The 27,353-nt window shown below is 37.1% G+C and overlaps 1 protein-coding gene across 8 annotated transcripts in view; it reads right to left on the bottom strand.

Moving 5' to 3' along the window:
* Positions 1-27,353, bottom strand: part of STAU2 (staufen double-stranded RNA binding protein 2) — a 318,840-nt gene that overhangs the window by 124,474 nt on the left and 167,013 nt on the right. For 7 of the 8 annotated variants that reach the window (XM_032869185.1, XM_032869184.1, XM_032869189.1 and 4 more), the window contains one exon: positions 9,025-9,332. In XM_032869185.1, the coding sequence (XP_032725076.1) occupies positions 9,025-9,332 (308 nt within the window). Of the gene's footprint in view, positions 1-6,415; positions 8,160-9,024; positions 9,333-27,353 lie in introns of those variants that run through there. The other variant, XM_032869187.1, reaches the window with a different exon arrangement.

Raw genomic sequence — 27,353 nt, 5'->3', positions numbered from 1 at the left:
TTCACGTGTTTAAAATGGAACCCATTAACTTCCTTTAAGTTCTCTCATCAATACTAAACATAAAACCTTGCCTAAAACATGTCACATTCATATTATCTTACTTTATTTCACTCTCAAATTCTTGAAAAAATAGTCTATGTATTCTCAGATAGTCTCTACTTACTCTTCAACATACGTGCATCTTGCTTCCACCTGGAACAGGCGGGTGAAAGCGCACTCATAAAAACCAGCACAAGAGGTCATTTAATTCTCTCAGCTCTAGCTTAGACAAGTGCACCTTAGCCCCATTCCTCTACACTCACCAGCTCTGCCCTAACCCAGTCTTCGTTATTTCTCTACTGGATTCAGTCAAAACCACTCTAATTAGTCTTTTTTGCTACCAGTCTTGTTTCTTTTTTGTCTAATTCATGCTTTGTACCGCTGACAGAATTATCTTTCTAAAATACAAAACCAGGGGCCCCTGGGTGGCTCAGTGGGTTAAAGCCTCTGCCTTCGGCTCGGGGTATGATTCCAGGGTTCTGGGATCACGCCCCACATCAGGCTCTCTGCTCAGCAGGGAGCCTGCTTCCTCTTCTCTCTCTGCCTGCCTCTCTACTTGTGATCTCTGTCAAATAAATAAAATCTTTTTTTAAAAAATAAATAAATAAAATATAAAACCAATGTCCCTACCCTTTTAAAAATAAGGCCACAGGGACGCCTGGGTGGCTCAGTTGGTTAAGCCGCTGCCTTCAGCTCAGGTCATGATCCCAGTGTCCTGGGATCGAGTCCCACATTGGGCTCCTTGCTCAGCAGGGAGTCCACTTCTCCCTCTGCCTCTGCCTGCCTCTCTGCCTGCTTGTGCTCTCTTTCTCTGACAAATAAATAAATAAAATTTAAAAAAATAAATAAATAAAAATAAAAATAAGGCCACGGTCTCTGCCTAAAAGCTAAAAATCTAAACTCCTAGCAAAGCACAGCTTCTTGGTCTCCCTGCGAACCACTGCCACTTCGACTCTAAGCATTTTATGAAATACCATGTCCTTTTATGTCTTCAGTGCTTACCTTCTGCCTGCAATTCTTATTCACCTGAAAATTCTATGTGCTCTTCAAAACTTATTTCAAATGTCCCATCTGCTATAAATTCTTCCCTAATTCCTTCAGTCAAAGCTGTTCATTCCTATTTGTGATTCTTGACATGGCTAACCACACCTCAAGTGAACACTTATCAGGTTACCCTTATTATGCCCCTCATTATTGGAGGCAGAATTACATACAGTATTTCATAAATCTTTAATTTTTTGTTATCAAGCTGCTGTGTAACGTTCAAACACTGAGCTTTGGAGATGGGACTAATTTATGGTGGTGGCCAACCTTTTGCATACTGGATTTATTTACCTGTCTTTCCCCAATGTGATCATAACTCCTCCTGTGCCCAGTACTTGGCATGCTACCTAGCATGTGAAGGTACTTATGAGTACTGGCCCAGAGTCAATAAGCAGGTGTTCCATTTTCTGTTTTTCAGTTAAATCAATTCCAGTACTCAATGGCTTGACATCTCTAGCCTGGTTAACATCATGTCCATCTAATTCTTTTATATACTGAAATTTTTTCTCTTAATTTTTCTCTTAATACTTTTAAACATTTTTTCTCTTAATTTTTTTCTCTTAATAAGATTTATTCAAGCTGTCACTGTGTCATCTTCAAACAGTAGTCCTTGTTTCTTCAATGTTCCATTTTAGGACTTGATTCTGGACTTTTCTTATACTTAAAAAAGATGACAGTCTGAGGGTTTTGAAGAGGCGGGGGTGGGGGGTCGGGGAGAGTGGGAAGTTGGGCCAGCCTAGTGGTGGGTATTGTGGAGGGCATGTATTGCATGGAGCACTGGGTGTGGTGCATAAACAATGAATTCTAGTACACTGAAAAGTAATAAAAAAATAAAAATTTTTTTAAAAAATGACAGTAATACTGATAAAAACATGTATGTTTTTCAAATATCCCTTATCTCTGACAGTTAAATCTGCCTGTTGATGTGACCATGTTAAGAGAGCAGAATTTTTCAGAACTTAAAGATCTGTCAGGATTTAAAATTAATAGTTTTGCAAGGGGAAATAAGTAAACTATATTACTAATAGGATGTCTTACTTGTGTAGTCCCTCAAATGTGTGTTCACATAATAAAGTTTTATCTCAGAATAAAATACAAAGTTCCTTCCAGCTCAAGAGTCAGAATTCTTACATAACAGACTCAGCTATGAGGGCTTAAATACATTTGTTAATGAAATCTATGACTAAAACAAAACAATATCTAAAAGGCCATGGACCATCACCACAAACTAGTCCTACTTACAGGAATAAATCTTCAAACATGATACAATAGTTTGATTTAAAATAAAGATCTGTAGCAAAAAGCAAATATGTACCAGGCATTTCTGCTTGTGTGGTAAGATAATGTACATGCCTACATCACTATCTAATATATAATGAGTCAATTAATAAACATCAGTTTCATTTTCTTGTTTACCCATATATCTCTGATATAAAGTATGCCCCTGCTATGTTAGTATCTTTTTCTGTGTATAAAAATCCTTTATGTGCAGTAACTCCACATCCTGTTCTCTCTCTCAAGAATTGCCCTGAGTGAGAAGAGAACAATATCCATGAAATTTTAACCACTGTCACTAATGAAAAAAAAAAAAAAAAAATCTTAGATATAGCTGAATTCTGGAGAGAGGGAAACAGATCATTTCAACATGACTTAGAATGACCATTGGTATGTTGGTACTAGCCAGACATGAAGGGACTTGATGGGTATTAAAATTAATCTTATGCTACTAAGTAAAAATCACATCATTGCCAACCTTCTGCAGCAAAAGGAAATGTAGTTCCCTTCTAGATGAAAAACCATTTCTTTTTCTTCAAAGACTTGATTTTCAAATGATTCCAAGTAGAATTCTTACGATGAGCTGAAATCTCTTCTGACGCAAACAGAGAAAGCTACAAATATTTCTACTCAGAGAAGACCTGTAACAGCCGCCATTTTTTTCTGTACCACTTATTTTAGAGCCATATCAAAGTCACTGTGGTAGGAAAGGCTCTTTCTTTGGTTGTATATTACTTTTTCTTTGAAATATCTTATATGTCTTACTATATATGTGCTGGTACATCAAGGCTCAAGATGAATGTCTTTGTCCATCTGACTTCCAGGCTATACTCTGCAGTGATTTAGGGTCAAGTTAGTCCTGAATAGTTCATGCAGTAGTAATGGACTACTTTACTCAAGACTTGCTTGCCTCTTACCTGTATTATTGTTACTAATCACAAGATACGCTTATATGCATCAGGATTTCCTTCTTCCAACTAGAATTTTTCTCTATAGAGTTGGAAATTTCACCAAAATGAGTTGGTAATTCCACTGTTATATAATATGTAATAGTAAAGTTATGTAATATGTAGTCTGCATACCTTTGGGAGTTTGGCAAAGTATGTCAAACATAATGGTAACAATATAATAATTCAGTTTGCATGAACTTGGGTTGCCCATCTGAAGAACAAATATGAGCTTAGGGTCACTATAAAAAGACCAAGCCGTGGGGAGAGTTCAAACACTAAACCAAGTTCTCCAAGGTCTTTGGAAAACAGTAAAGGCCAAACCCAAGAGGGATTTTTAAAGAGTGACCATAAGAGCAGTATCCTTGACCCCATGCCAAACCCACAGGTGTGTTCTACTCATTGTACTCTGAATAACTTCTCTTCACTTTACACATCCATTTGTGTAAAAACGTAGGTGAAAATTTGGGCTCAGAAGTGACACAGTAAGTTATGTTTCAAGGATATATTTAAAATTGGGGGGGGGGGCACCTGGGTGGCTCAGTGGGTTAAAGCTTCTGCCTTCAGCTCAGGTCATGATCCCAGGGTCCTGGATAGAGCCCCGCATTGGGCTCTCTGCTCAGCAGGGAGCCTGCTTCCCTTCCTCTCTCTCTGCCTAATTGTGATCTCTGCTAAATAAATAAAATCTTAAAAAAAAAATTGGGGAAAACATTTCTATGTGGGAGAGTTATATGTACATGCAAGATCTCTTTCTCCATATTCTTTTAGAGACCTACAAAGTTTAATTTATATTGCTCTTTGAAAAGAAATGGATTCCTCATTCTTTAAAAAAAAAAAAAAGGCTGCAAACAGCCACTCTGATGATAAATATTTGGATTATTAAAAAAAATGAGGTATAATGAAAACTTTTAAAAAAGGGAAAGAAAAAAGTTGATTCTCAGATTGGCCAGTACCTTCCACACCATATTCTCAATCTAATCTATATTAAGGTCATATTGTTAAAATGTTATACATCATATATGTTAAACAAATATTTAAGACTATAACTATAATAGAAGCCTGTTATAATCCTATTAAACTTCAAAAAAGGAGACATATCAGTTGAAATATATTAAATTTGAATTGTATTTGAAAAGAAAGTTTTTAATTAAGTAGATATTTCAAAGCTTTCTACTGACATTTAATTTAAATAGTTATTTCAAAGCTTTCTACTGTCATTTTCATCTTGCTGGAAATGGCACTAACAATGAAAACAATAATAAAAAAGCTCCTCTATAAAACACACTTTGATTTTGTAAAATAAACAAATTATGGTTTAACTAAGACAAAAACTGTTTCTTTATATTCCTCATGAAAAAAACAAACCTAGTTTATTATATTTTACTCTGAAGATTTCAAAATCAGCACTGTTCAATGGAGGATGATCACAATAAGGGGACAGAGGAGCAAACTGAAATTAAATTCATCTAGAAAGGATAATTTGCTAAAAGGATTCATTTTCATTTCCAATCAAATTACTTTTCTAATGACTCATTTAAATAAAGCATGATATCGTGATTTATAAGAAATATATATTTGGTCTTCAACCCTTTTTTCTGAAACTAGCTCCTAAAACCCTTGCATTTTCCTAAGTATTGAAAGCGACAGAGTTGTATGTTAAGGAGGTGACTTTTGAAAGCATCTATGGATGGGAGCTGATTGAAAATGGAGCCAAGAATTGACTAGGGAGTTGAAACTTTCATCCCCACCACCCCTGACCTTGGGGGAGGGGAGAACGGCTGGAGGTTGAATCAGTTGCCAATGGTCAATGATTTAATCCATCATGACTGTATAATGAAGCTTCCATAAAAGCCCAAAAGGACAGGGTTCTGAGAGCTTCTGGGTTTGGTGAACACATGGAGATGCTGGGAAAGTGGCGTACCAGGAGAAGGCATGGAAGCTGTGTGCCCCAGCCACACACCTTGCCCTAGACATCTCTTCCATCCAGCTGTACTGAGTTACATCCTTTCACAATAAACTGGTGATTTAGTAAGTAAAATTCTCTGAGTTCTGTGAGTTGCTCTAGCAAATTAATTGAACCTGAGGAGGAGGATGGGGGAACCTCTGATTTATAGCTGGTCAGTCAAAACTACAGGTAGCGGGGCGCCTGGGTGGCCCAGTGGGTTGAGCCTCTGCCTTTGGCTCAGGTCATGATCTCAGGATCCTAGGATCGAGCCCCTAGGATCTGGCTCTCTGCTTGGCAGGGAGCCTGCTTCCCCCCGCCCCCCGCCTGCCTCTCTGCCTACTTGTGATCTCTCTCTGTGTCAAATAAATAAAATAAAATCTTCAAAAAAAAAAAAAAAGTACAGGTAGCAACCTGGGCTTGATTGATACCTCATAGCTGGCAGACAAGGGCGGGGGTCTTGTAGGACTGAACCCTAGACCTGTGGGATCTGATGCTGTCTCCATGAAGACAGTATCAGACCTGAGTTGAATTCTCAGACACCCTGCTTGGTGCTGTGTGGGTACCACCCAACCCCTGTACATACACTAGAATTGGTGCAAGAGCCAAAAGACAAGGGAACTTGCCTATACCTAATTACACAAATCTAAATTTCTAATATCATTAGTATGGCAAAACATATTAATGATATTAAAACTTAACAATAACGTAAATTATAACACAACAAAACAAAGTCTTCCACTTTGGTTCAAATGCACAGCATTTCAAGAATGTCCCTGCCAAAATAACTGTCTTTAAAAAGCTGAATAGTTTTGGCATTATCGAGGTACATAACAAGAAACCTGAAACATACTGGTATAACTATAATTTCTAATGAGTTTTTGTGAAAATCACTGAAGTTATAGAAGCATACTGACTGGGCTGGACAAAAATCTAAGGCTCACACAACTATTGATATAAAACTTCTCTTTAAATAATAATAAAACAATATGAACACTCAGGTTTTAAAAGAGGACAGTTAAAATGCACTCAATAAAACTTCAAAGGGACATGTATCGATTTATGATGGGGATCCAAAATCTTGCATCTGAAATAGGATAAAAACTTGAGGTGAGCTCAGGCAATGATGAAAGAACTACCAAGAATGTGCAAGTGTTCAGTCACATTCTTATCTGTGAAGTCAGCTTTATTAATAACTTTAATTGTATAATAATTATAATTATTTTATAGATTTAAGCAAAGGATGTGAGTTTAATACCTACATTCTAGTGAGCAAACAAGCTTTCTGTAATTTATAAATTTCAGTTAAAGATTGGGTAATGAAAAAAATTTTAAAGTTAAAACAACTTAGTTTTCAGTACACTAATGTATTTTTACTTTGTAATACAATATAGCTGTCACATACAATGGCTCTGATAGGCTTAAGTCAAATTTCAATGGGCAAGGAAGGCCAAAGAAGGGTTTATACAATATTCAATATGCAATCATATCTATTCAGTATACAATAACAAAATAAAAAAGTACTAACCTAGAAACACAGAAAAAGAATTTATTGTTTTTAAATTCCAGAAATTAAAAATAACAGAGTAGCATGTAATGCATAACAAGCTGGCCCTATAATTTCTAAACTACAGTCCAATGGAAACATTTAAGAATGAGCAACAGTCTACATGTTTTCCTACCAGGTAAAGACACCTGAGAAAGGTACCCATAAAGAAATAGGCTTTAAAACTCTTAACTACAAAGAATCTTTTACCGTGACATTATGAAGATATGCTCTGTGTCTGACAGGACACTAAGCCTTTTCCCACAGAGCTTCTGTTACTGCTCAGCTGCAGGCTGTGATCTATCAGTGATACAATATTCCACATCAATACCAAGCTCATTTGACCAAAGCAGCACAGCAATGTTTTAAAACCATCTGTTTATATTCAATAGTATGTAAAAATCACAGTACACAAATTTGGATATGTTTAACTTGTCCATAAATAAGAGCATATTATCTTAGCGTAAGCTTTAGAAAGAGGTCTGAGCAGTCAGGCCAATAATGGGGGAAACAGACTCTACATTTTGACTAAAGTAATTATAAAATTGCAATTGTTATCATCACCAAGAAATAACAAATAAATACAAATTTAAAAAAATTTAAGTAGTTCCTCTGGCAGCAAAATTACATCTACCATAGTAACATTTCCAAGAAAAAAAAATCAATTTGGAGCTTGAATGTATTTTGTGCTTTTTGTTTCTATAAAAATGCAGTGTTACTCTCAGACATTTCTAAATAACTAGATTTGTAAATAAGCAGTGAATTTCTTTTCAACACAGTTTATTTTTAGTTCATGGTGTGCAGATTATAGAACTAAATTATTAGCTTTTTACCAGTACTTTAACTGTATGAATCGTGGTCTTTTTATTTTAAACAGTGATTTACTGTCATTCTTAAGGTAAACAACAAAAACAAATTCTAAAATTTTAACTTCAAATTAAGTGTTTCAAATTTCAGATGACAGAGCCAATAACTGGTAACAGCTTCTTCAATTTCATATTAATAGTATAATCAAAAACTTACTAAGGATTACCTGGCAACAGATTTGAAAGAATCAGGTTTCTGTTGAAGGCAAACAAACAAAAAAACATGCAAAATACCTGCCAAAACACATGATCTTCTTTCTGATTTTATATCTAAACTTGTAAAATGTTTATAAATACATGATCATTCTACACAATACAGAGCTTCTAGAGCATTGCTAAAGGAAATTACAGTTTTTGGTCTTAAGGAATAAGACTAAGATGGAAAGGGGGATGAAAACGGTGAAATCTGGGGGTGCAGTACACTCTTCCTACACACAAGCACGCGGCTGCTCATCCGGTCAGGTGTGTGGTTACCATTCAGTACATGATTCTCCCGGCAACTAAGAAATTAGAACACAGCTATTTCCTCGTCCTAGAGTTAACAATTCTTTTAAAAGCTCTATCCAGAAAGGACTGTTGGGTTGTTTTGTTTTGGTTTTGTTTTAAAAGGGAACAAAGAATAAATAAGGAAAAAAATTTCCATCCCCAAATTCATATACACAGGTTCAGTGAGCTGTGAGCTACAGTCAGACTGACCGGTGAAACAAAACTGTTAGTACCATGAGACAGGTGCTACCTTAGACAGTTCAAAACATGATCCACTAAAACAAATACATGTTTTTATGCCTCAAACAACTAGAAAGCATGTCATTACTGTTTAATTAGCTCCTAAGATAACAGAGTTCTAGGATGTTGTACCTTCACGGTATACCTGAATCATTACTAGCAACAGAATGCCAACTTCAAAACTGCTATGAAAGTAAAATCATCATCAGAAAAATTCAGCCTTATTGTAAATGAGGGAGAACTTAGTGCTAAATACTAATACCAAATGTATGAAGGCAGAATTTTTGTTTGTGGAAGACAGAATGAGGAGTTAAATGCACCCAATCAAGACCAACTGGAAGACAGAACAGAGAATTAAAAATGTTTCAGAAAAAAAAAATAATAATAATAAGAGGAAGAAGAAGGACAATGGAGGTGATCCAGGCAGCACAAGAAGAATGGATAGAATGAAAATAAAAGAAAATGAGGCACGTGCATGTGGCTCTCTTTTTTCTGACTTCCGTGTTCCTAATACTTCACAATGTAAGTGGCATATAGGTAACACTAGCAGGCAAGGATGAGCTTTCTGATGGATAGTGATGAAGGATTTGGGGCTAATGAATTTGTTTTCTTGTTTTTGTTTTTGCTTTTAATTCATACCTGAAAGCCTTGAATCCTTGCTAAATATTCCAGTTGTTTTGAAGGTTGTACTGGAGAACAAGGGGGAGTAGGAGAACTTCCTTTTAAACCTATGGCTTCAGCTGTAGGAGATGTTCCATTCATTAGGAGTTCCCTGGCAATTGTAGCTGAACTATTCGATGTGGGAGATATACTGAAGAAAGAGCTTGAGGGTTGGTTCATATCTTTGGGTGACAAATAGCCTAGAGTAGTGCCAGAGATTACTTTGTGGCGGCTGGCTTCCATCTCTTGATAAACATCAGGAGACAAATGAAGAATTCCTTTTGGAGCTATAAATAAAATTAAGGAACATTGTTATTACATTTAAATAATTAAAAGAGAAACATGTTATAGCATTATTCACATAATGATTTTACTTGGTTTCATAACAAAGCGGTAAGAAACACTGTCAATTAAGCATCTTCCTCATAGGTGCCAAGGCATTTGCAGCCTCAATTTAGAGGTGAATAACATGTCAGAAGTTTAAAAAGATTGGGAATGTGCTGGGTCTTCAACCTGCAATTTAATATTTTATCATCTCCCAAAGAGACACGAAACCCCTCATACATGCAGCAATTGAGAAACAGTAAGTCAAATGAAGGTTGAATCAGTCCAAGTCATCTGAGATACAAACTCAGGTGTTCTTCCCCTCACAAAGGTATCCCACAGACAATTCTAACTCATGAACACTTCAAAAAATGACAGAGTATCTTTTTCCCAAAACTGGCATTGTCTCCTATCTTGATAATCTCAATATGATGCCACCATTTATCTGCTCAGGTGCCCAACCTACACTCCTGACAGCCATTTTGACTCATTCATAGATAAGCAGTTACCATAGCCGCTATAGAATTTGTTCCATCATAATCAAGTATGCTAGCTCAAGCCAGACCATGGGCAGGTTCTGATATCAAGAGGAAGGAGCCAAGAGATATGTTATCAGTGGGTGGGGTTGTAAACCTATAAAAGAAGCCCTTCCTTTCCTTTGACTATCATTTGTCTCAGAGATGTTTCACACTGAATGTTCTAATGTCTTTGGATCAGATATTAGCATCTCTCAAATCTTATCTTTAAAAATTACCGAGAAATCGCCACTTTTGGAGAATGTGCTCTGACAGACACAACTTAATTCCCATGCTCTTGCCTCTCTCTCTCTCTCCCCCACCATTAACCTTCTGATTCAAGCCTTCACTGTTTCTCACCTGGACTACCATAAACAATCACTAAAAGAGTTCGCTGTTGTGGCACCTGGGTGGCTGTTAGTTAAGCGCAGGTCATGATCTCAGTGTCCAGGGATGGAGTTCTGTGTTGGGCTCCCTACTCAGTGGGAAGTCTGCTACTTCCTCTGCCCCTCCCCCTGCTTGTGCTCCCTAGAGCGTGCTCAATCTCTCTCTCTCTCTCTCTCTCTCAAATGAATAAAATCTTTTAAAAAAAGTTTCACTGCTGCTAGTCTTCCTGGTGTCCATTTCCCCAAATGTCTATAACACAGCCCCAAATAAAAGTGTCCCATGATAAATAAATCTAGGAAATAATGCAAATGATCTCACATACACACACCCCTACCTTTTGGAAGATTAAAAATGCACATTAGCGGCATAGTAAAGACTGAGAAGTTTAGAACAAAAATCTATTCAACTTGGTTTAACCCAGGACTTCACAAATTTATTTTTTATCCAATTTTTAAAATTTTAATTTAATTCTAGTATATTTAACATAGTGTTATATTAGTTTCAGGTGTATCATATACTGATTCAACAATTCTATATCCTAGTGTTTTACATAACATTAATAACAACTCTTTTCAACACTTTGAAAAATGCTAAGGCTAGCCATTTTCTTACTTTAATGTCTTTTCTGGCTTCCCATCACTGAACTATTAAGTCCAAACTCCTTGGGATGACATACAAAGCCCTTAATCATCTAGTTCCTCCTTACATTTCTATTCTCTTCTAAATTCTTCATGAAGATCCCATGTTCCAGTCATGCAGATATATTCACACTTTTCCAACATTTCACGCGGTTTGATCCCATCACATCTTATTTCTGTTGTTCAATTACAAACACACGCACGCACGCACACATGGTTAAGCTCCTATTGCTAGGTTCCAGGCACTGTGCTAACCAATGCTGTCCTGACCTCCAGTCAGGTTGAGTCTGTTGGGAGAGGAAAACGAAAAGGGATCATGTAAAGTGGTAGGTACCTCAGTGAAGATGGATCCAGAGAGCAGTGGGCATGGTAAAGGAGAAGCACTAGGAACTCAGGAAAGGCTTCCCGGGCATGACACTGACAGCAGATTTCAAGGGATAAGGAGAATAAAGCCAAGGAGGAAGAGAAGTGAAGGCAGAGACAGAGGCAGGCACCAGCAGAGTGCGTGTGCCAGAAAACCATCAGCAGTTCCTTACCACTAGGGCAGGAAGAGACAGGTGGGAACTGCAAAAGGTTAAGGTGGAGGGAGGCAGGGGCCAAGGTCCAGGGACTTTATCCTGATAGCATCAAAACATAAAACATTTGTTATTTTTTAAAAATAATTTATACAGCTCAAATTAATAATTTTATTTTATGGATTTAATGGATTGGCTTTATTATTATGCCTTTGTGTTAGATTTATAACTGGGAAGGAATTTCAATAAAATTTTTTTAAAAGAAAACATGCACTGGATAAAATACAGAGAAATCTTCCTCTAATCAGAGGAAATGACTATTAACATTATGCTTTAAATATATGCTTTTAATCTTTTTTTTTGGTATGAACTTTTTTGGTGTTGAGTTTAAGAAATATGTTAAAACATAGGCCTACCATATGATCCTGTTGTTTATAAAACAATATACTTCTACTACTACTATTAAGGCATAATATTTCACTACATGAATTGTTTCCTTAAACAAGTCCATATTGTTGGACATCTAACTTGTTTCCAAATTTTTGTAATTATAAACAACATAGTGATGAACATTTTTGTTTTTAAATCCTCGTTTATAGGAAAATTTATTTCCTTAAATTACAAGCAGAATTGCTATTCAAACAATATACATTTTAGGTTTTGACATTAACAATTTGCTCCAAATTGGTACAACTCCAAAAAAGCTGTAAGAATTTCACACTCCCATATTAATATATGAAAGTACCTATTTTTTCCTATTTTGGGGTTGAATATTGTTATTATTTAAAAGAAACTTTGCCTCTGCTTTGTGTGTAGATAAGTGAGAAGATTTTTAAATGATACCCTCTGTACCAAAACAATAAAAAAAGATACGTTCAGTCCTACACCCTGACCTCTAGGGAGGTGAGAGGAGCTACAGATCCCCAATGATTTAATCAACCTTGCCTACGTAATGGAATCTCCATATAAAACCCTTAAATGATGAAGCTTGGAGAGTGCCTGAGTTCTTAATATATTCATGTGCTGAGAGGGTGGTGTACCCCTATGCCAACTGCTGTGCTCCAGACCCTTCTAGACCTCACCCCATGTACCTCATCATCCGGCTGTTCATTTATATCCTTTATAAAAAAAAAAACAGTGATAGTAAATAAAATATCTTGCCGAGTTCTGTGAGCCATTCTAGCAAATGATCAAACTTGAGGGGGTTGTGGAGCTCCCTAAATTGAGAGCCAGTGAGTTGGTGAGAAGTACAGGGGGCAGCATGGGACTTGTGACTGGCATCTGACATGGGGCAGTCCTGTGGGGCTGAGCCCTTCATCTGTGGGGCTCTACATTAATTCTGAGTCATGTCAGAATTGAGTTGAACTGTAAGACACCCAACAGGTTGGAAAATTGGAGAATTGGTTGATATGAGGGAAAAAAAATCCTCACATATTTGGTGTCAGAAGTGCTGTGAGTAAAAACAGTTCATATGTCAAAATTGATCAAACTATACACATTATGTGCAGCTTATTATACTTCAATTATACCTCAATAAAGTTTAAGAATATTTGCCAATTTGATAAGTGAAATGTCTTACTGGTTTTTGTTTTTTCACAAGCTGCATAAATACCACATATAATTCTTACTTAAATACTAATTTAAATGTTACGACTCTAAATTCTACACTCAGTATAAGAAATCAAAAACTAACAGCATTACTTCAGTATTGTTATTATACAGCAGTAATGGGCTTGCCAATAACAATACTATAAAGCAACAAAAATGCTCTCTCAACACTCCAGAGAGGCATTACGTCACAGTGTAAGAACTCATGCAGAGTTCAGGCTCCCTTATTCTACAGTAAAACCCGAGTTGACTTTTCTTCAAAAATAACGAAGATTCCTTTCTAGAGAGCTCAACTAATATAATAGTTGTTGAAAGACTGTAAAGACACACGTGGATTTCTGTGGTCAACTACCGAATGATTTTTAACTTGAATAATAGTAACAGAGTGTATGGATTGGTCACAATTCATTTATGTTCTTCCTGCTGTAAATGTAAGTAGCTTTTCAGTAGGGTGAGGGCCTGAAAGTAGAATCAAAGAGTAATTTAGGCTCTACATATTTAAGAACTTTAACTTATTTTGCCAATTAGGCCTCCTGAAAAACTATACCAATTTATGTTTCTATTAGCAGTACGTGACTAAACCGGTTTTTCTCATTCGTCTGTTGACACAGGTTTTAGTTATTCTAAATAATTATTGACACTACCACATTTCATTGTTATATTGATTTACATTTATTTAATTACTGTGCAGGATAAACTTCTTCTCGTGAAGAAGGCCTGTGCCTTCTTTTCTGTTAGTCTGGACCTCAGTTTTCCTCAGGGACTTCAAATGTATTCCCCTTGCTCAAGCCTATTACATCCTACTATATTCATGCTCTTTCTGAGATGTCCCTACCCCATTCTCCCGTCATCTCTGTCTGACTTTGCCTTTAATACTCCTACGCTGGTACTACTGGTCTGTAACCATTGCACATAGCTACACTGCAGATACAACCCTGGCATTATGCTAGCACTTTAAATGAAATTATCTCATTGAATACTCCACAACAACCACATGAAAAGGGCATTTTTATTTCTCTATATTAGAAATGAAAAAACCTGAAGCATGGTGCTTAGCCAAGGTCATATGGATAAGACAAAGCAATGCTAGACTATGACTCCGAGGCATCTGACTCTAGAGCCTGGATACCTAAACATTACATTCGATGACCTCCTGAAAGAACAACTGAGGAGCTAAGTGCAGGGCCCAGCCAGCTCCAAACAGGTACATTTAATCCAGGAATTAAACTCCACACCTGGGGTTTGCCTGGGGTGACACTAGGCTGATCCATGTCCCTGTAGTTGCCCCTCAACATTCCAAAGACCGCATCACCAAAATTTCCCTAAAATAGGGATGTTCAAATAGGATTTTAAAAGCCCAACCTTGCCAACAACTGTGACATCTGACAAAATGAAGAATGCTGGACCATTGTGCCCATTTTACATGTTTCTCCCATTAGGCCTGTGCTGCTTTCTAGTGTGTACGTGAACCTTCCGGTTCACGCAGAACTTCCTGGAGCATCTTCATGGAGCTCCAGTCCTTACTGGGAGAGTTGCAGAGGGCATTTTGAATCAAGCTCTCTTTAAAGATTTTATCACATGTGCAGATAAGCAAACTCAGGAAAACCTTGCCTTTCAACGTTCAGTAATGTCCTGACTCTCTGAGAGAGGCTGAACAATGTGTTAATGAGTAGTGAGTACTATCAGGGTAGCAGAACAATAGGGCAAGCCAATGTAGTAAGATCGACAATGTTATCACACTGGTGCAAATGGTTAATATGTAAGGAAGCATTTCTCTGCAAGCCCATGAAATGAGTACATAGCTATTTCTTAGTAAAATCGGTTAGTCACTTTTTATATCAAAGCTTTGAATTTTTTGAATTTTTGTCACAAAACTTGGACTAAATTTTTTTAATAATTATTCAAATATCCAATAATCCTCAGGTCTTCTTTTGCCACAGTGAGTTCTGCATAACAAAAAGTTGTAATTCACATAGGGCTAAAATAATTTTTTAAGTGAGACAAGGAGCAGAATGCTGGGGTGGCAGATTCCTCTGACTGAAATTTAGCACATGTGGGGTAGATAGACTCTGCTTCTACTTCGATAACATCATGGACAATTCACCAAATTTTAATAAGAAAGTCAATTATCTGTGTATATTTTGAAAGCTGATGCCTCAGATTTTTATTCCTTCTTTGGCCAGAAAGAATATTTTGCTGGGGTGCTTGGGTAGCACAGTTGGTTAAGTGTCTGACTCCTGGTTTCAGCTCAGGTCCTGACCTCAGGGTTGTGAGATCAAGCCCCATGTTGGCATCCACATTCAGCACGGAGTCTGCTTAAATAAATAAATCCTGAGCATGTAGTGTACAGCATGGTGACTATAGTTAATAATACTGTATTGCTTATTTGAAAGTTGTTAAGAGACTAGATCTTAAAAGTTCTCATCATAAGAAAAAAAATGTGTAACTGTGTGGTGATGGATGTTAACTAGACTTCCTAAAACGAAATAAAATAAAATCAAACTAGGGGAAAAAAAAAAGACTCCACCTCCCTTTGCTCCTTATCCCACCCCAACTCCCTTTCTCTAAAATAAATAAATAAATCTTTAAAAAAAAAAAAAGAATACTTTTATTTAGGGTTATCTATCCTGCTCTTGATTATCATCAATTATTTTAAAACACCCCTCAATTTTTTGAACTGGTTATCTGAAAAGTTACTTGGCTGCTCCTGGCAAAATTGATTCCCAGTGAGTTTTGCTTTTTAAAATCTCTTGTCCAAAGTTTTAAATGGCAGCCAGGTACTAATATGTTATGTGGCTGATCTTCCTGTTGATAAAGGTAAAGTCCACCTTGCTAGCATTTGCTGCTCACTAAATTTCCCTTGTGTGTCTTGATGGTGGTAATAACATCTTTTGTCATCATTATAATCTGCTCAATAAACCTTACCTTTAAAGTTTCAGAAACAAATTCTAATTTTAGAAAAATCTTAAAAACTGGGAAATGGACTACTGTTTCACAACAGGAAATCTGAGAAAAGCATGAGCAAGAATAACATGATTTATCTATTTTACAAATCATCTCCACGAAAATTCATGAAATCCAAGTAGGGTCTATTGTATTATACCAGTATCAATTTCCTAGTTTTGTAAATGTAATTATGTAAAATGTCACCACTGGGAGAAGCCGAGTGATGGGTACACGCAAACCCTCTGTACCACTTTTACAGCTTTAAAAAGTTGTAAAAACCCAATTATGAGAAAGCGCTGTTATATTGCTCTGGGCCTCTTGCTCTGTACCGAGACCCTAGAACAAGATCCTGTTGAGACATCAAGGTAGGAAGGACAGTGGCACTAGCACTAGATATGGCCCTCAGAGCAAGCAGGGCTGGCACTGGCGGTGCCTGCTCCTTGAGGGCTGCAGCTTTGACCACTGCCTCTGCCTAATGCAGTCTCTGGTTTCCAGGCTCTGGGCTCAAGGCTAGTATTCTTTCTTTTCCAGGGAAGTTCAGGGCCATTTATCAGATGAGCACGTATGCAGCCCAAGAAGGAACCACCAGACCACCATGGTCACCTTCCCAGAGACAGGAATAGTCAATCCATCCTCTGCATGTTCTTTAGCTACTAAGCTGATTGGACCTTAGAAATTTCCACTTACAGCAAACTATAAGAGACTCTTAACTCTAGGAAACAAACTGAGGGTTTCTGGAGGGGAGGTGGGTGGAGGGTTAGGTAAATGGGTGACAGACATTAAGGAGGGCACTTGATAATAATGAGCAACTGATGAATCACTAAACTCTACCCCTAAAACTAATAATATAGTATATGTTAACTAAAGTGCATTTAAATAAAAAATTTTTAAAAAGAGAAATCTCCATTTCCTGCTGCTGTATTGTTGAGATACAATGGAACAGGGTGTTATTTTTAGGGGACCCCACCTCTCCTTTTCCACACAGCTCAGTATCCACCTGTCTCAAGCTGAAGCTCAAGGGTCCCTAGTTCTGCCTAATTTTTAAGTCAAATATAAATTATTTAGGAGGAAACAAAAACCAATTAATGCAAAATTTGGAAGAAATTCTTCTGAAAATCAAACTAAAAAAGGAAAATGTTGGATAAAAGCAATACAATGGAAAAAAATCAAACAAATGTAAATAATTTATCCGAGTTTTTAATTTTAATTTAATTTGTTTTAATTTGTTTGAGAAAGAGAGGGAGACCAATGAGGGAGAGTGAGAGGGAAAAGCAGATACCCCCCTGAGCAGAGAGAGCTGGACATGGGGCTCCATCCCAGAACCCTGAGATGACATGAGCCAAAGGCAGACACTTAACAGACTGAGCCACGCAGGCGCCCCAGAATTTCTTTTTTAAGGTCAGTTTCAGAATCAGCTTGAAGGAATCTCTTAACTAGCCAACATTTGATCACATCTCACATTACAGATAACACTAAAGCTATTCTGATTAAAGAAATAGCTACACTGATGGGACATCTGGGTGGCTCAGTCAGTTAAGCAACTGCCTAGGTTGCTTAGGTCATGACCCCAGGGTCTTGAGACTGAGTCCCAAATTGGGCTCCTTGCTCGGCAGGGAGCCTGCTTCTCCTTCTGCCCCTCCCCCTGCTCATGGTCTCTCTCACTCTCTCTCTCTCTCACTCCTTCTCAAATAAATAAATAAATAAAATCTCAAAAAAAAAAAAAGCTACACTGAAAAAGATGTCATTACTGAACTAATGAATAAAATGACATATTTTAATGTGCTCAAAAAGCATAAATTAAATCAGTGGTGAAAACTAACCTTATTCTTGCCCTTAAGAGTTAGACAGCACTAATTTTGTTAATCTGTGCATTTTATTGGTCTTTTTTTCTTTGTTTTTTTGGGAGGGCAGGGGCTACATTTTACATGATATATGTGAACTTATTAATTTGGTGAATGCATATTTATTAAATTACTGGCAGAACTTGTTGGCAAGATATGAAAGTCTTCTGGTGAGCATAGTACCAAGAGGAAAAAGTGCTTAGTGCAGCCCTAATCCACAAAAGGTGGAATCCTAGGGGAGAGTCCTGACAGGAAGCCATGAAACAGAACCCTGCACACCTCAGGGGGATTGTACCTTCATTATTTCAGTAGTATATTGCAGTGTAGGGAAACAACTAAATGGTAAATGATAAGTTTCCTTTAAAAACCTAAAAACAATAATAGCAAAAAAAAATGCTATTGAATTTTTTAAAAAACAAATTTCAAATAAATTGGGGAATGCCTATGGAAAGCTTGTTCCACTGCACTAATGTACACTATCTTAGCCAAGGAAAGGGGCTAGTCAAGAGTTTTCAAACCCAGGAGCTGAACTGTTATTTTTTCTTGAAAAAAGAAAATTAAAAAATATATAATGACAAAGGATAAGGACCTGAGTATGGTGAATAAATCTATAATTCACCTTAAAAATAAAGATGGTCTCAGTTGGCTTATGTAGAAGCTGCTCAAGGCTCAACATTTTCAGTAAGATAGAACTGTGAATATTTCTATTGAGTAAGACAAAACTGTTAGGGTAAAAATGAAGTTTGAGAGCAACTTGTGAAGATAATGAGCCGCGTTCAATTATGTGTCATTTAAATAGGGTTAAAATGTTGCTTATAAAATAAAGATCATTAGTCATCTTTCTTCACACACACAAAAAATCCATTAGTGACTACTTCCCTAAAATTGCAAAAAAAAGCCCCCACCAAACCCCATCCCCCCAACAATGGATTATATAAGCCCTCCATATGATACAAATGACCAATCTCTCAGCAGGAAGAAACACATACTTAAACAGTTGTCTACTGCAAAAACCCCCTACATTGCATCCCATTGTTCCCCTGCTAGCACCCCAAGCATCTGTTCCAGATAGCTCATAAAACAATAATAATTATAGCTAAAACTCACACAGTCTTTACTGGAAAGCAGGCTTTGCATGTATTACCTCAGTAATCCTCACAATGACCCTCTGTCACAGGAATTATGATTATCTCCATTTTTACGGTCGAAGGCCCCAAGGCACAGCAAGGTCACGGTGACCTCTCAAAGTTACAGCTGGTAAGTGGCAAGCCTTGGGACTGCAACTAGGCATCTGGCTTTGGGATCAGCATGTGTAACTACCATTCAATCAGTAAAACAAACAAACAAATATAAAACCCAGAGCTATTATTCTTTGCATCTGTAAGTTCAAGTTCTGTGCAAATGAGTCCTGAAATATTCTAACACCAGAACAGAGAAAAGAAACTGTCAAGATAAACTTAATATGAGGTGTCTCCTGTTTTTCATTTCAAACTTATTTTCTAGGCTCAATGAACCAGAGTCTCACTCAAGTAGCATAATAATAGAAAAGACAGACACAGGAGCCAGGCAGAAATTACTTTAAAAAAAAAAATAAAAATTCCTCTTGTGAAACTACCATTTGAAAAATAATGTGCTCAGCCAGCATCATAATTTTGTTGTGAGAAAGTAACTTCAAGTATTAGGTTAACATAATAGAAAAAGCACAGGTTTAGGATGAAAGAATTTAATCCACACAACACTTTCTTTTCATTCTCTTTATATGGTATAAATTACGCTTTAGTTTATTAAAAATTAGTCTATGTATTACTCAGAAAGTTATGGCTGATTCCACAATATTGTAAATAAAATGAACTGATTGGAATTATATAAATATTAAGGACACTTCTTATTTTAAAAATTGCCTTGCAAAAATAACAAATTCATTTTTTAGGTCAGGAGTTTTTGTCTAGCGAGGCACTTAGATAAAAAGTACTTTAATTCAGAGAAGCACACACAAAAAACTGTTGTTTTACTCTTTTTTTTAAAATCATTTTTTAATTTATTTTCAACATAACAGTATTCATTGTTTTTGTACCACACCCAGTGCTCCATGCAATCCGTGCCCTCTCTAATACCCACCACCTGGTTCCCCCAACCTCCCACCCTCCCACCTCTTCAAACCCTTCAGATTGTTTTTCAGAGTCCATAGTCTCTCATTGTTCACCTCCCCTTCCAATTTCCCCCAACTCCCTTCTCCTAACTCCCCATGTCCTCCATGCTATTTGTTATGTTCCACAAATAAGTGAAATCATATGATAATTGACTCTCTCTGCTTGGCTTATTTCACTCAGCATAATCTCTTCCAGTCCCGTCCATGTTGCTACAAAAGTTGGGTATTCATCCTTTCTGATGGAGGCATAATACTCCATAATGTATATGGGCCACATCTTCCTTATCCATTCGTCCATTGAAGGGCATCTTGGTTCTTTCCACAGTTTGGCGACCGTGGCCATTGCTGCTATAAACATTGGGGTACAGATGGCCCTTCTTTTCACTAAATCTGTATCTTTGGGGTAAATACCCAGTAGTGCAATTGCAGGGTCATAGGGAAGTTCTATTTTTAATTTCTTGAGAAATCTCCAAACTGTTCTCTAAAGAGGCTACACCAACTTGCATTCCCACCAACAGTGTAAGAGGGTTCCCCTTTCTCCACATCCCCTCCAACACATGTTGTTTCCTGTCTTGCTAATTTTGGCCCTCAACTCTATGGTCAGTTAATCTTCGACAAAATACGAAAAAATATACAGTGGAAAAAAGACAGTCTCTTCAATAAATAGTGCTGGGAAAACTGGACAGCTATATGTAGAAGAATGAAACTCGACCATTCTCTTACACCGTACACAAAGATAAACACAAAATGGATAAAAGACCTCAACGTGAGACAGGAATCCATCAGAATCCTAGAGGAGAACATAGGCAGTAATCTCTTCGATATCAGCCACAGCAACTTCTTTCAAGATATGTCTCCAAAGGCAAAGGAAACAAAAGCCAAAATAAACTTTTGGGACTTCATCAAAATCAAAAGCTTCTGCACAGCAAAGGAAACAGTCAAGAAAACAAAGAGGCAACCGACGGAATGGGAGAAGATATTTGCAAATCACAGTACAGACAAAAGATTGATATCCAGGATCTATAAAGAACTCCTCAAACTCAACACACACAAAACAGATAATCATATCAAAAAATGGGCAGAAGATATGAACAGACACTCCTCCAATGAAGACATAAAAATGGCTATCAGACACATGAAAAAATGTTCATCATCACTAGCCATCAGGGAGATTCAAATTAAAACCACATTGAGATATCACCTTACACCAGTTAGAATGGCCAAAATTAGCAAGACAGGAAACAACATCTGTTGTTTTACTCTTACCCATGACACCAAAGGCCAAGTTTGGAGCCTAAACTTTTACTCCCAAAAAGCCATAACAAGATTCCCCACACCCTCACTGTGTAGGGAACTGGGACTTCACCCTATAGTATCAATGGAGATCACAGAAAGCCTGTATATTTACCTTACCCCCACCCAGCAGTAATGAGATGTCTTTTCCTCTCCCTGCTGGAGTGTTGTTAGGAAAGGAACCGCAGAGAGTGAGGACTTTAATCATCAACTAGTAGTGAAAGGATTATTTCCACTGTGGTGTCTATGAAGATCATGTGCAGCCAGAATTCACAGCCTATCCATCAATAATAAAGAGTCCCCCACCTTGGGTATCACTATAGGTAAAAGGGGTAAACTGGACTTGTACCTGCAACTAACAATAACAAGGTGGCATCCCTCATTCACAGGCCAAGTGGAACCCCCCACACACACCACTAGAAACAGGTTTATAAAAGATTCATAGTCTCATAGTGTCATATGAAAATGTCCAAGTTTCAATCAAAACTTGCAAATGATATCAAGAACCATGAATATCTCAAATTGAATAGAAAAAAAATCAAAAGATGCAAATATTGAGAGGACAGAGATTTTGGAATAATCTAACAAAAATTTTAGCAAGTAGAAACATGCTTGAAACAACTATAAAACAGAAAGCTTTGGCAAAGAGGAAGTCTCAGAAAAGAAATGGAAGATATAAAGGAGAACCAAATGAAAATTTTGGAACTAAAATACAAAGTAATTGAAATAAAAATCTGAGTGGATGGTTTCAATGGCTGAATGGAGGGAACAGAAGAAACAATTAGTGAAGTGGAAGTTAAAAAAGATAGAAATTACCCAATAAAAACAACAGAGGAAAAAAAAAGACTGGAAAAAATGAATAATGAATACCTCAAGGATTAGTGAAACTACAAAAGAAGATCTAAAATCTACACTTAGATTTTAGGAAGAGGGTGGGGCTGAAAAAAGCACTGAAGAAATAATGGCTGAAAATGCCTGAAATTGGCAAGAGTCAAAAACCTCACAAATTCAAAATGCTGTGTGAACCCCAAGTGGGAAAAACATAAAGAAATCCACAATAAAACACATCATAATTAAACTTCCAGGGCGCCTGGGTGGCTCAGTGGGTTAAGCCTCTGCCTTCGGCTCAGGTCATGATCTCAGGGTCCTGGGATCAAGTCCCGCATCAGGCTCTCTGTTCTATAGGGAACCTGCTTCCTCCTCTCTCTCTCTGCCTCTCTGCCTACTTATGATCTCTGTCTGTCAAATGAATAAATAAAATCTTTAAAAACAAAAACAAACAAACAAAAAACTTCCAAAAACTAAAGACAAAGAAAAGGAATCTTGAAAGCAGTCAGAAAAAAAGCAAAACTTGGGGTGCCTGGGTGGCTCAGTGGGTTAAGCCGCTGCCTTCGGCTCAGGTCATGATCTCAGGGTCCTGGGATCGAGTCCCGCATCGGGCTCTCTGCCCAGCAGGGAGCCTGCTTCCTCCTCTCTCTCTCTCTATCTGCCTCTCCGTCTACTTGTGATCTGTGTCTGTCAAATAAATAAATAAAATCTTTAAAAAAAAAAAAAAAAAGAAAAAAGAAAAAAAGAAAAACTTAACCTGAGAAAAACAATTCAAATGACAGTAGATTCTCATCCTAAATCAGGGGTGCCAAAAAGAAAAAGCACAATATTCATCAAATGCTGAGGGGAGTGGAAGTACTGTTGATTCAGAATTCTATATCCAGGGGTGCCTGAGTGCCTCAGTGGGTTAAAGCCTCTGCCTTCAGCTCAGGTCATGATCCCAGGGTCCTGGGATCGAGCCCCACATCAGGCTCTCTGCTCAGCGGGAAGCCTGCCTCTTACTCTCTCTCTCTGCATACCTCTCTGCCTATTTGTGATCTCTGCCTGTCAAATAAATAAATAAAATCTTAAAAAAAAAAAAAGAATTCCATATCCAGAAAACAAAAACAAAAACAGTAACTTTAGGAATGAAGGGGATATTGAAGCATTCTCAGATACAGGAAAACTAAGACAATTTTCACCAGTAAACTCACCCTAAAAGAAAGGCTACACCAAATCCTCTAGCAGAAAGAAACAAAAAAAGAAGGAACCGCAGAACGTAAAGAAGGAAGAAGAAACATGGTAATCAAATAATATGGGTAAATATACTAGAATCAAAATACTCAAACTGAAATCAAACTGAAATTCTAAAGAGTGATCAAGTAACCCATAGGAGGCAAGGAAAAAAACAACAAAAAAGAATAGATAGGAAAAATAAAATGGCAGACTTAAACCCTAACATACCAATAATTATATTAAATATAAATGACCTAAATATACAAATAAAAAGGAGATTGGCAGAGTAGATTAAAAAATATAACCCAATTATATGCTGTCTAAAAGAAACTCCAAGTATTATGAGATAGGCAAGTTAAAAGTTAAGGATAAGGAAGTTTTTCTTATAAATATTAATCAAATACAAATAAAAAAAAGAGCAGGGCATTCTATTTCCAAGAGGACATGAGGAGATCTATTAACCCACCCCCATCAAACAACCATAACTGAAAACTATTAATTTAAAAAAACCTTTTTAAGTTTCTGGGAATTGTTCTAAGTGCATACAGCAAATCAGACATTTTCCAATGTAATAAAAAAATTGGCTAGACTCTGTCCCCAGTTCTTAGGAGGTAGCCTCTAAATCCTTGGAATTTCTTTTGTTATTCATGGGGGACCCCTTGGACCACATCAGAGTTTATGCTAACAAAATGATTCAAGATGGGTGATGGCCATGTCAGAAAAACCAACTATGTGATTAGATGGTTAGAGCTTTGAATCAAATTATATCAGCCCAATTTCTGAGAAAGGAGAGAGCTGGAGACTGGTATCAACTTCCTGGCCAATGAATGATTCAATCAGTTATGCCTATAAAATGAGACCTCATAAAAATTCTGGGCAATCTGAAAACCTGAGTGAGCCCCCCTGGCTGGCAATACTCTGTGCATATTACACATGATGTGTAAGGAAGGATGATGCACCCTGACTTCATGAGAAAAGGGCTGGAAGCTTTGTGTTTAGGAGCCTCCCATATCTCATCCTATACATCTCTTGGTTGGTTCTGATTTGTATCCATTCTGCTATAAAAATATCATAATCTTAAGTATAGGACTTTCCTGGATTCTGTAAATCATTCTAGTGAATTATCAAATCTAAAGGGCCATGAAAAGCAGTGAATTTATAAATAGTTGGTCAGAAGTGAGAGTGGTCCTAGAAACCCTCCAATAGCGGCTGGTATCTGAAGGGAGGTCAGTCTTGTAGTGACCATGGGACATTAAGCGTAACTCCAGGTCTTGCATCAGAAGTCATTATACTAAGTCACTGATCAAGAAAATCTAACAAATCTTGGCAAAAACAATAATCTGTGGCATTTGAGCCATGACCCATTTCCTCCCCCATAAACAGCTAAGAAGATGGTGGTGGGGGCTCTCTTTCTCCTCAATCTCCTGTTAAGGAATATGGCATTTTACCAGGAAGAGCAGACTACCAGAATATCTCATTTCCCCTAGCTGTAAGCTGAAAAAGCTAAATTCCTCACATACATGGCCATGAAACTGGGCAATCCCTTCTTCCATCCAGCCCCCACTCATACAGTGAAGGCTCTACACAAGCACAGCAGGCTGAAAAAAAATGTGGGAACTGACATCCCTCCCTCAGCTTGCTCAGAGGAGCGAGGTTCATGTCAGGAAAGGCAAGCTAAGGGCAACAGAGCCTACCTCCCCTACCCAACACTCTGGTCATAAAGCAGGGGTGTCACTCTCAGAGAAGTGACAACTGTCCCCATTCTTACTCCAGAGCACTGACTCAGAAATTGTGCCCAGGGGGTGATGTAGTCTATAACTGAGCTGTAGAGATCTCTCAAATGAAATTACTCTATTTGAAATGGATTATGGGAAAGTTTAAGCCTAAGAGCACTCTTGAAAACACTGGAGATTTTGGTGGTTAGCAATCCACAGGAGTCTGCTAACTTCATGAAAGCAGCAGGAAGCTATACTGTAAACCTGTCAGTTTCCCAGAAAGAACCAGGGAAAGAGACAGACAAGAAGAGTGCTCTTGGGGTCAAAACCTGAAATACTGGCCTCAAAAAAATATTCTGAAAAGGGATCCAAATGTAATTGGATCAGACTTGCAGCAATTTACGTCCCAAGAAAACAACAGGGCTATCTGCCAGCAATTAGTGGAATCCAGCAGCTGAGTGTTAAATCAACAAAGGCAGAAAACTTAACAGAGATCAGACAGAGAGTAAAATAGAGCCCTACTAAATCTACTGTCATCCCATTTGACCACATACACACTAAAGACTCCTCCCTCTGAGAAAGGTGACATCAGAGACTTCATACTGCAAGAGAAAAAAATCTCACAAAAATAGTCCAGCTTTTCACCTAAGAATAGGAACAAGACAAGGATCCCCATTTTTGATATGTCTATTCAATAAATATTAGAAGTTCTAACCTGAGCAATTAGGCAAGAAAAAGAAATAGAAAGCATTCAAACTGTAAATAAAGAAGTAAAATTACGTCTGGTCACAGATTATATGATCTTACCTGCAGAAAACATGAGAGATTCCACAAACTGTTAGAACTTATACATAAACACAGCAAAACAGCAGGACATAAAGTCAACACACAAAAATTAGTATGGATTTCTATACACTAACAAGCTATCTGAAAAGGATATTAGGAAAATAATCCATTTACAATAGCATAAAAAATACAATATTTAGATTATTCATAATTGTGAATTATTAAATTTAATATTATTAAAATGCCCATACTGTCAAAACCATCTACAGATTTGATGTAATCCTTATCTAAATATCACTGGCTCTTTTTACAGGAAAAAAACCCTAAAATTCATATGGAACTATAAGATAGGCAAATCAATCTTGAGAAAGAAGAATCAAGCTAAAGACACCACACTTACTGGTTTTAAAACATTACAAAGCTAAAATAATCAAAACTCTGAGGACTGGCATAAAAATGGATATACAGACCAATAGAACAGAACAGAAAGTCCAGAAATAAATTCCCATATATTTGGTCAAGTAATCTTTCACAATGGTGTCAAGAATACACAATGAGGAAAACACAGCACATTCAACAAATGGTGCTGGGCAAACTGGATATCCAGAACCAAAGGAATGATACTGAACCCTTACTTTACACCATATACACACAAAAAAAATCAACTCAAAGTGGATTAAAGATTTAAACATAAAATCCAGGCAATGATTTCTTAAATATGATACTAAAGCACAGGCAAAAAATGCAAAAATAGACCCAAGTGGGACTATTTCAAACTGAAAATCTTCTGTACAGAGAAGGAAACCATCAACAGAGTGAAAAGGCAACTTATGGGATGGGAGAAACATTTGCAAACCATGTATCTTATAAGGGGGTAATACTCAAAATATATAAAGAACTCCTACAATTCAACAACAAAAAGACTAATAATCTGGTTTAAAAATATGTAGGGGAAGGATTTGAACAGATATTTCTCCAAAGAAGACATACGAACGGCCAACAGGTATATTAAAAGATGCTTGACATCACCAATGATCAAAGAAATGCAAATCAAAATGTTAATGAGGCATCACCTCACCCCTAGTAGGATGGCCATTGCTTAAAAGAAAAAAAAAAAAGGAAATATTAATGAGGATGTGAAGAAATCTGAACCCTTGTACACAATTAGTGGGAATGTAAAATAGGGCACCCATAATGGAAAAAAGTATGGAGATAACTCAAAAAATTATAAAAAGAACTACCACATGAAACAGCAACCCCACTTCTGGGTATTTATCCAAAAGAACTAAAAACAAGATCTGAAAGAGAATTTGCTTTCTCATGTTCACTGCCACTTTATTCACAACAGCAAAAAGTAGAAATAATCTAATCTACATCAGTGGATGAATGGATAAAGAAGAATGGTATATACATACAGTAGAATATTATTTAGCCATAGAAAGAAGGAAATCCTGTCATATGTAATAACATGCATGAACCTTGAGAACATTATACTAAGTGACATAAGGCAGACACAGAAAGACAAATATTACATGATCCCACATATAT

Source organism: Lontra canadensis, unplaced genomic scaffold (genome assembly GCF_010015895.1).
Source record: "Lontra canadensis isolate GAN:19392208 unplaced genomic scaffold, GSC_riverotter_1.0 scaffold37, whole genome shotgun sequence".
NCBI classification, from domain to species: domain Eukaryota; kingdom Metazoa; phylum Chordata; class Mammalia; order Carnivora; family Mustelidae; genus Lontra; species Lontra canadensis.
This window is presented reverse-complemented; position numbering and strand designations above follow the sequence as displayed.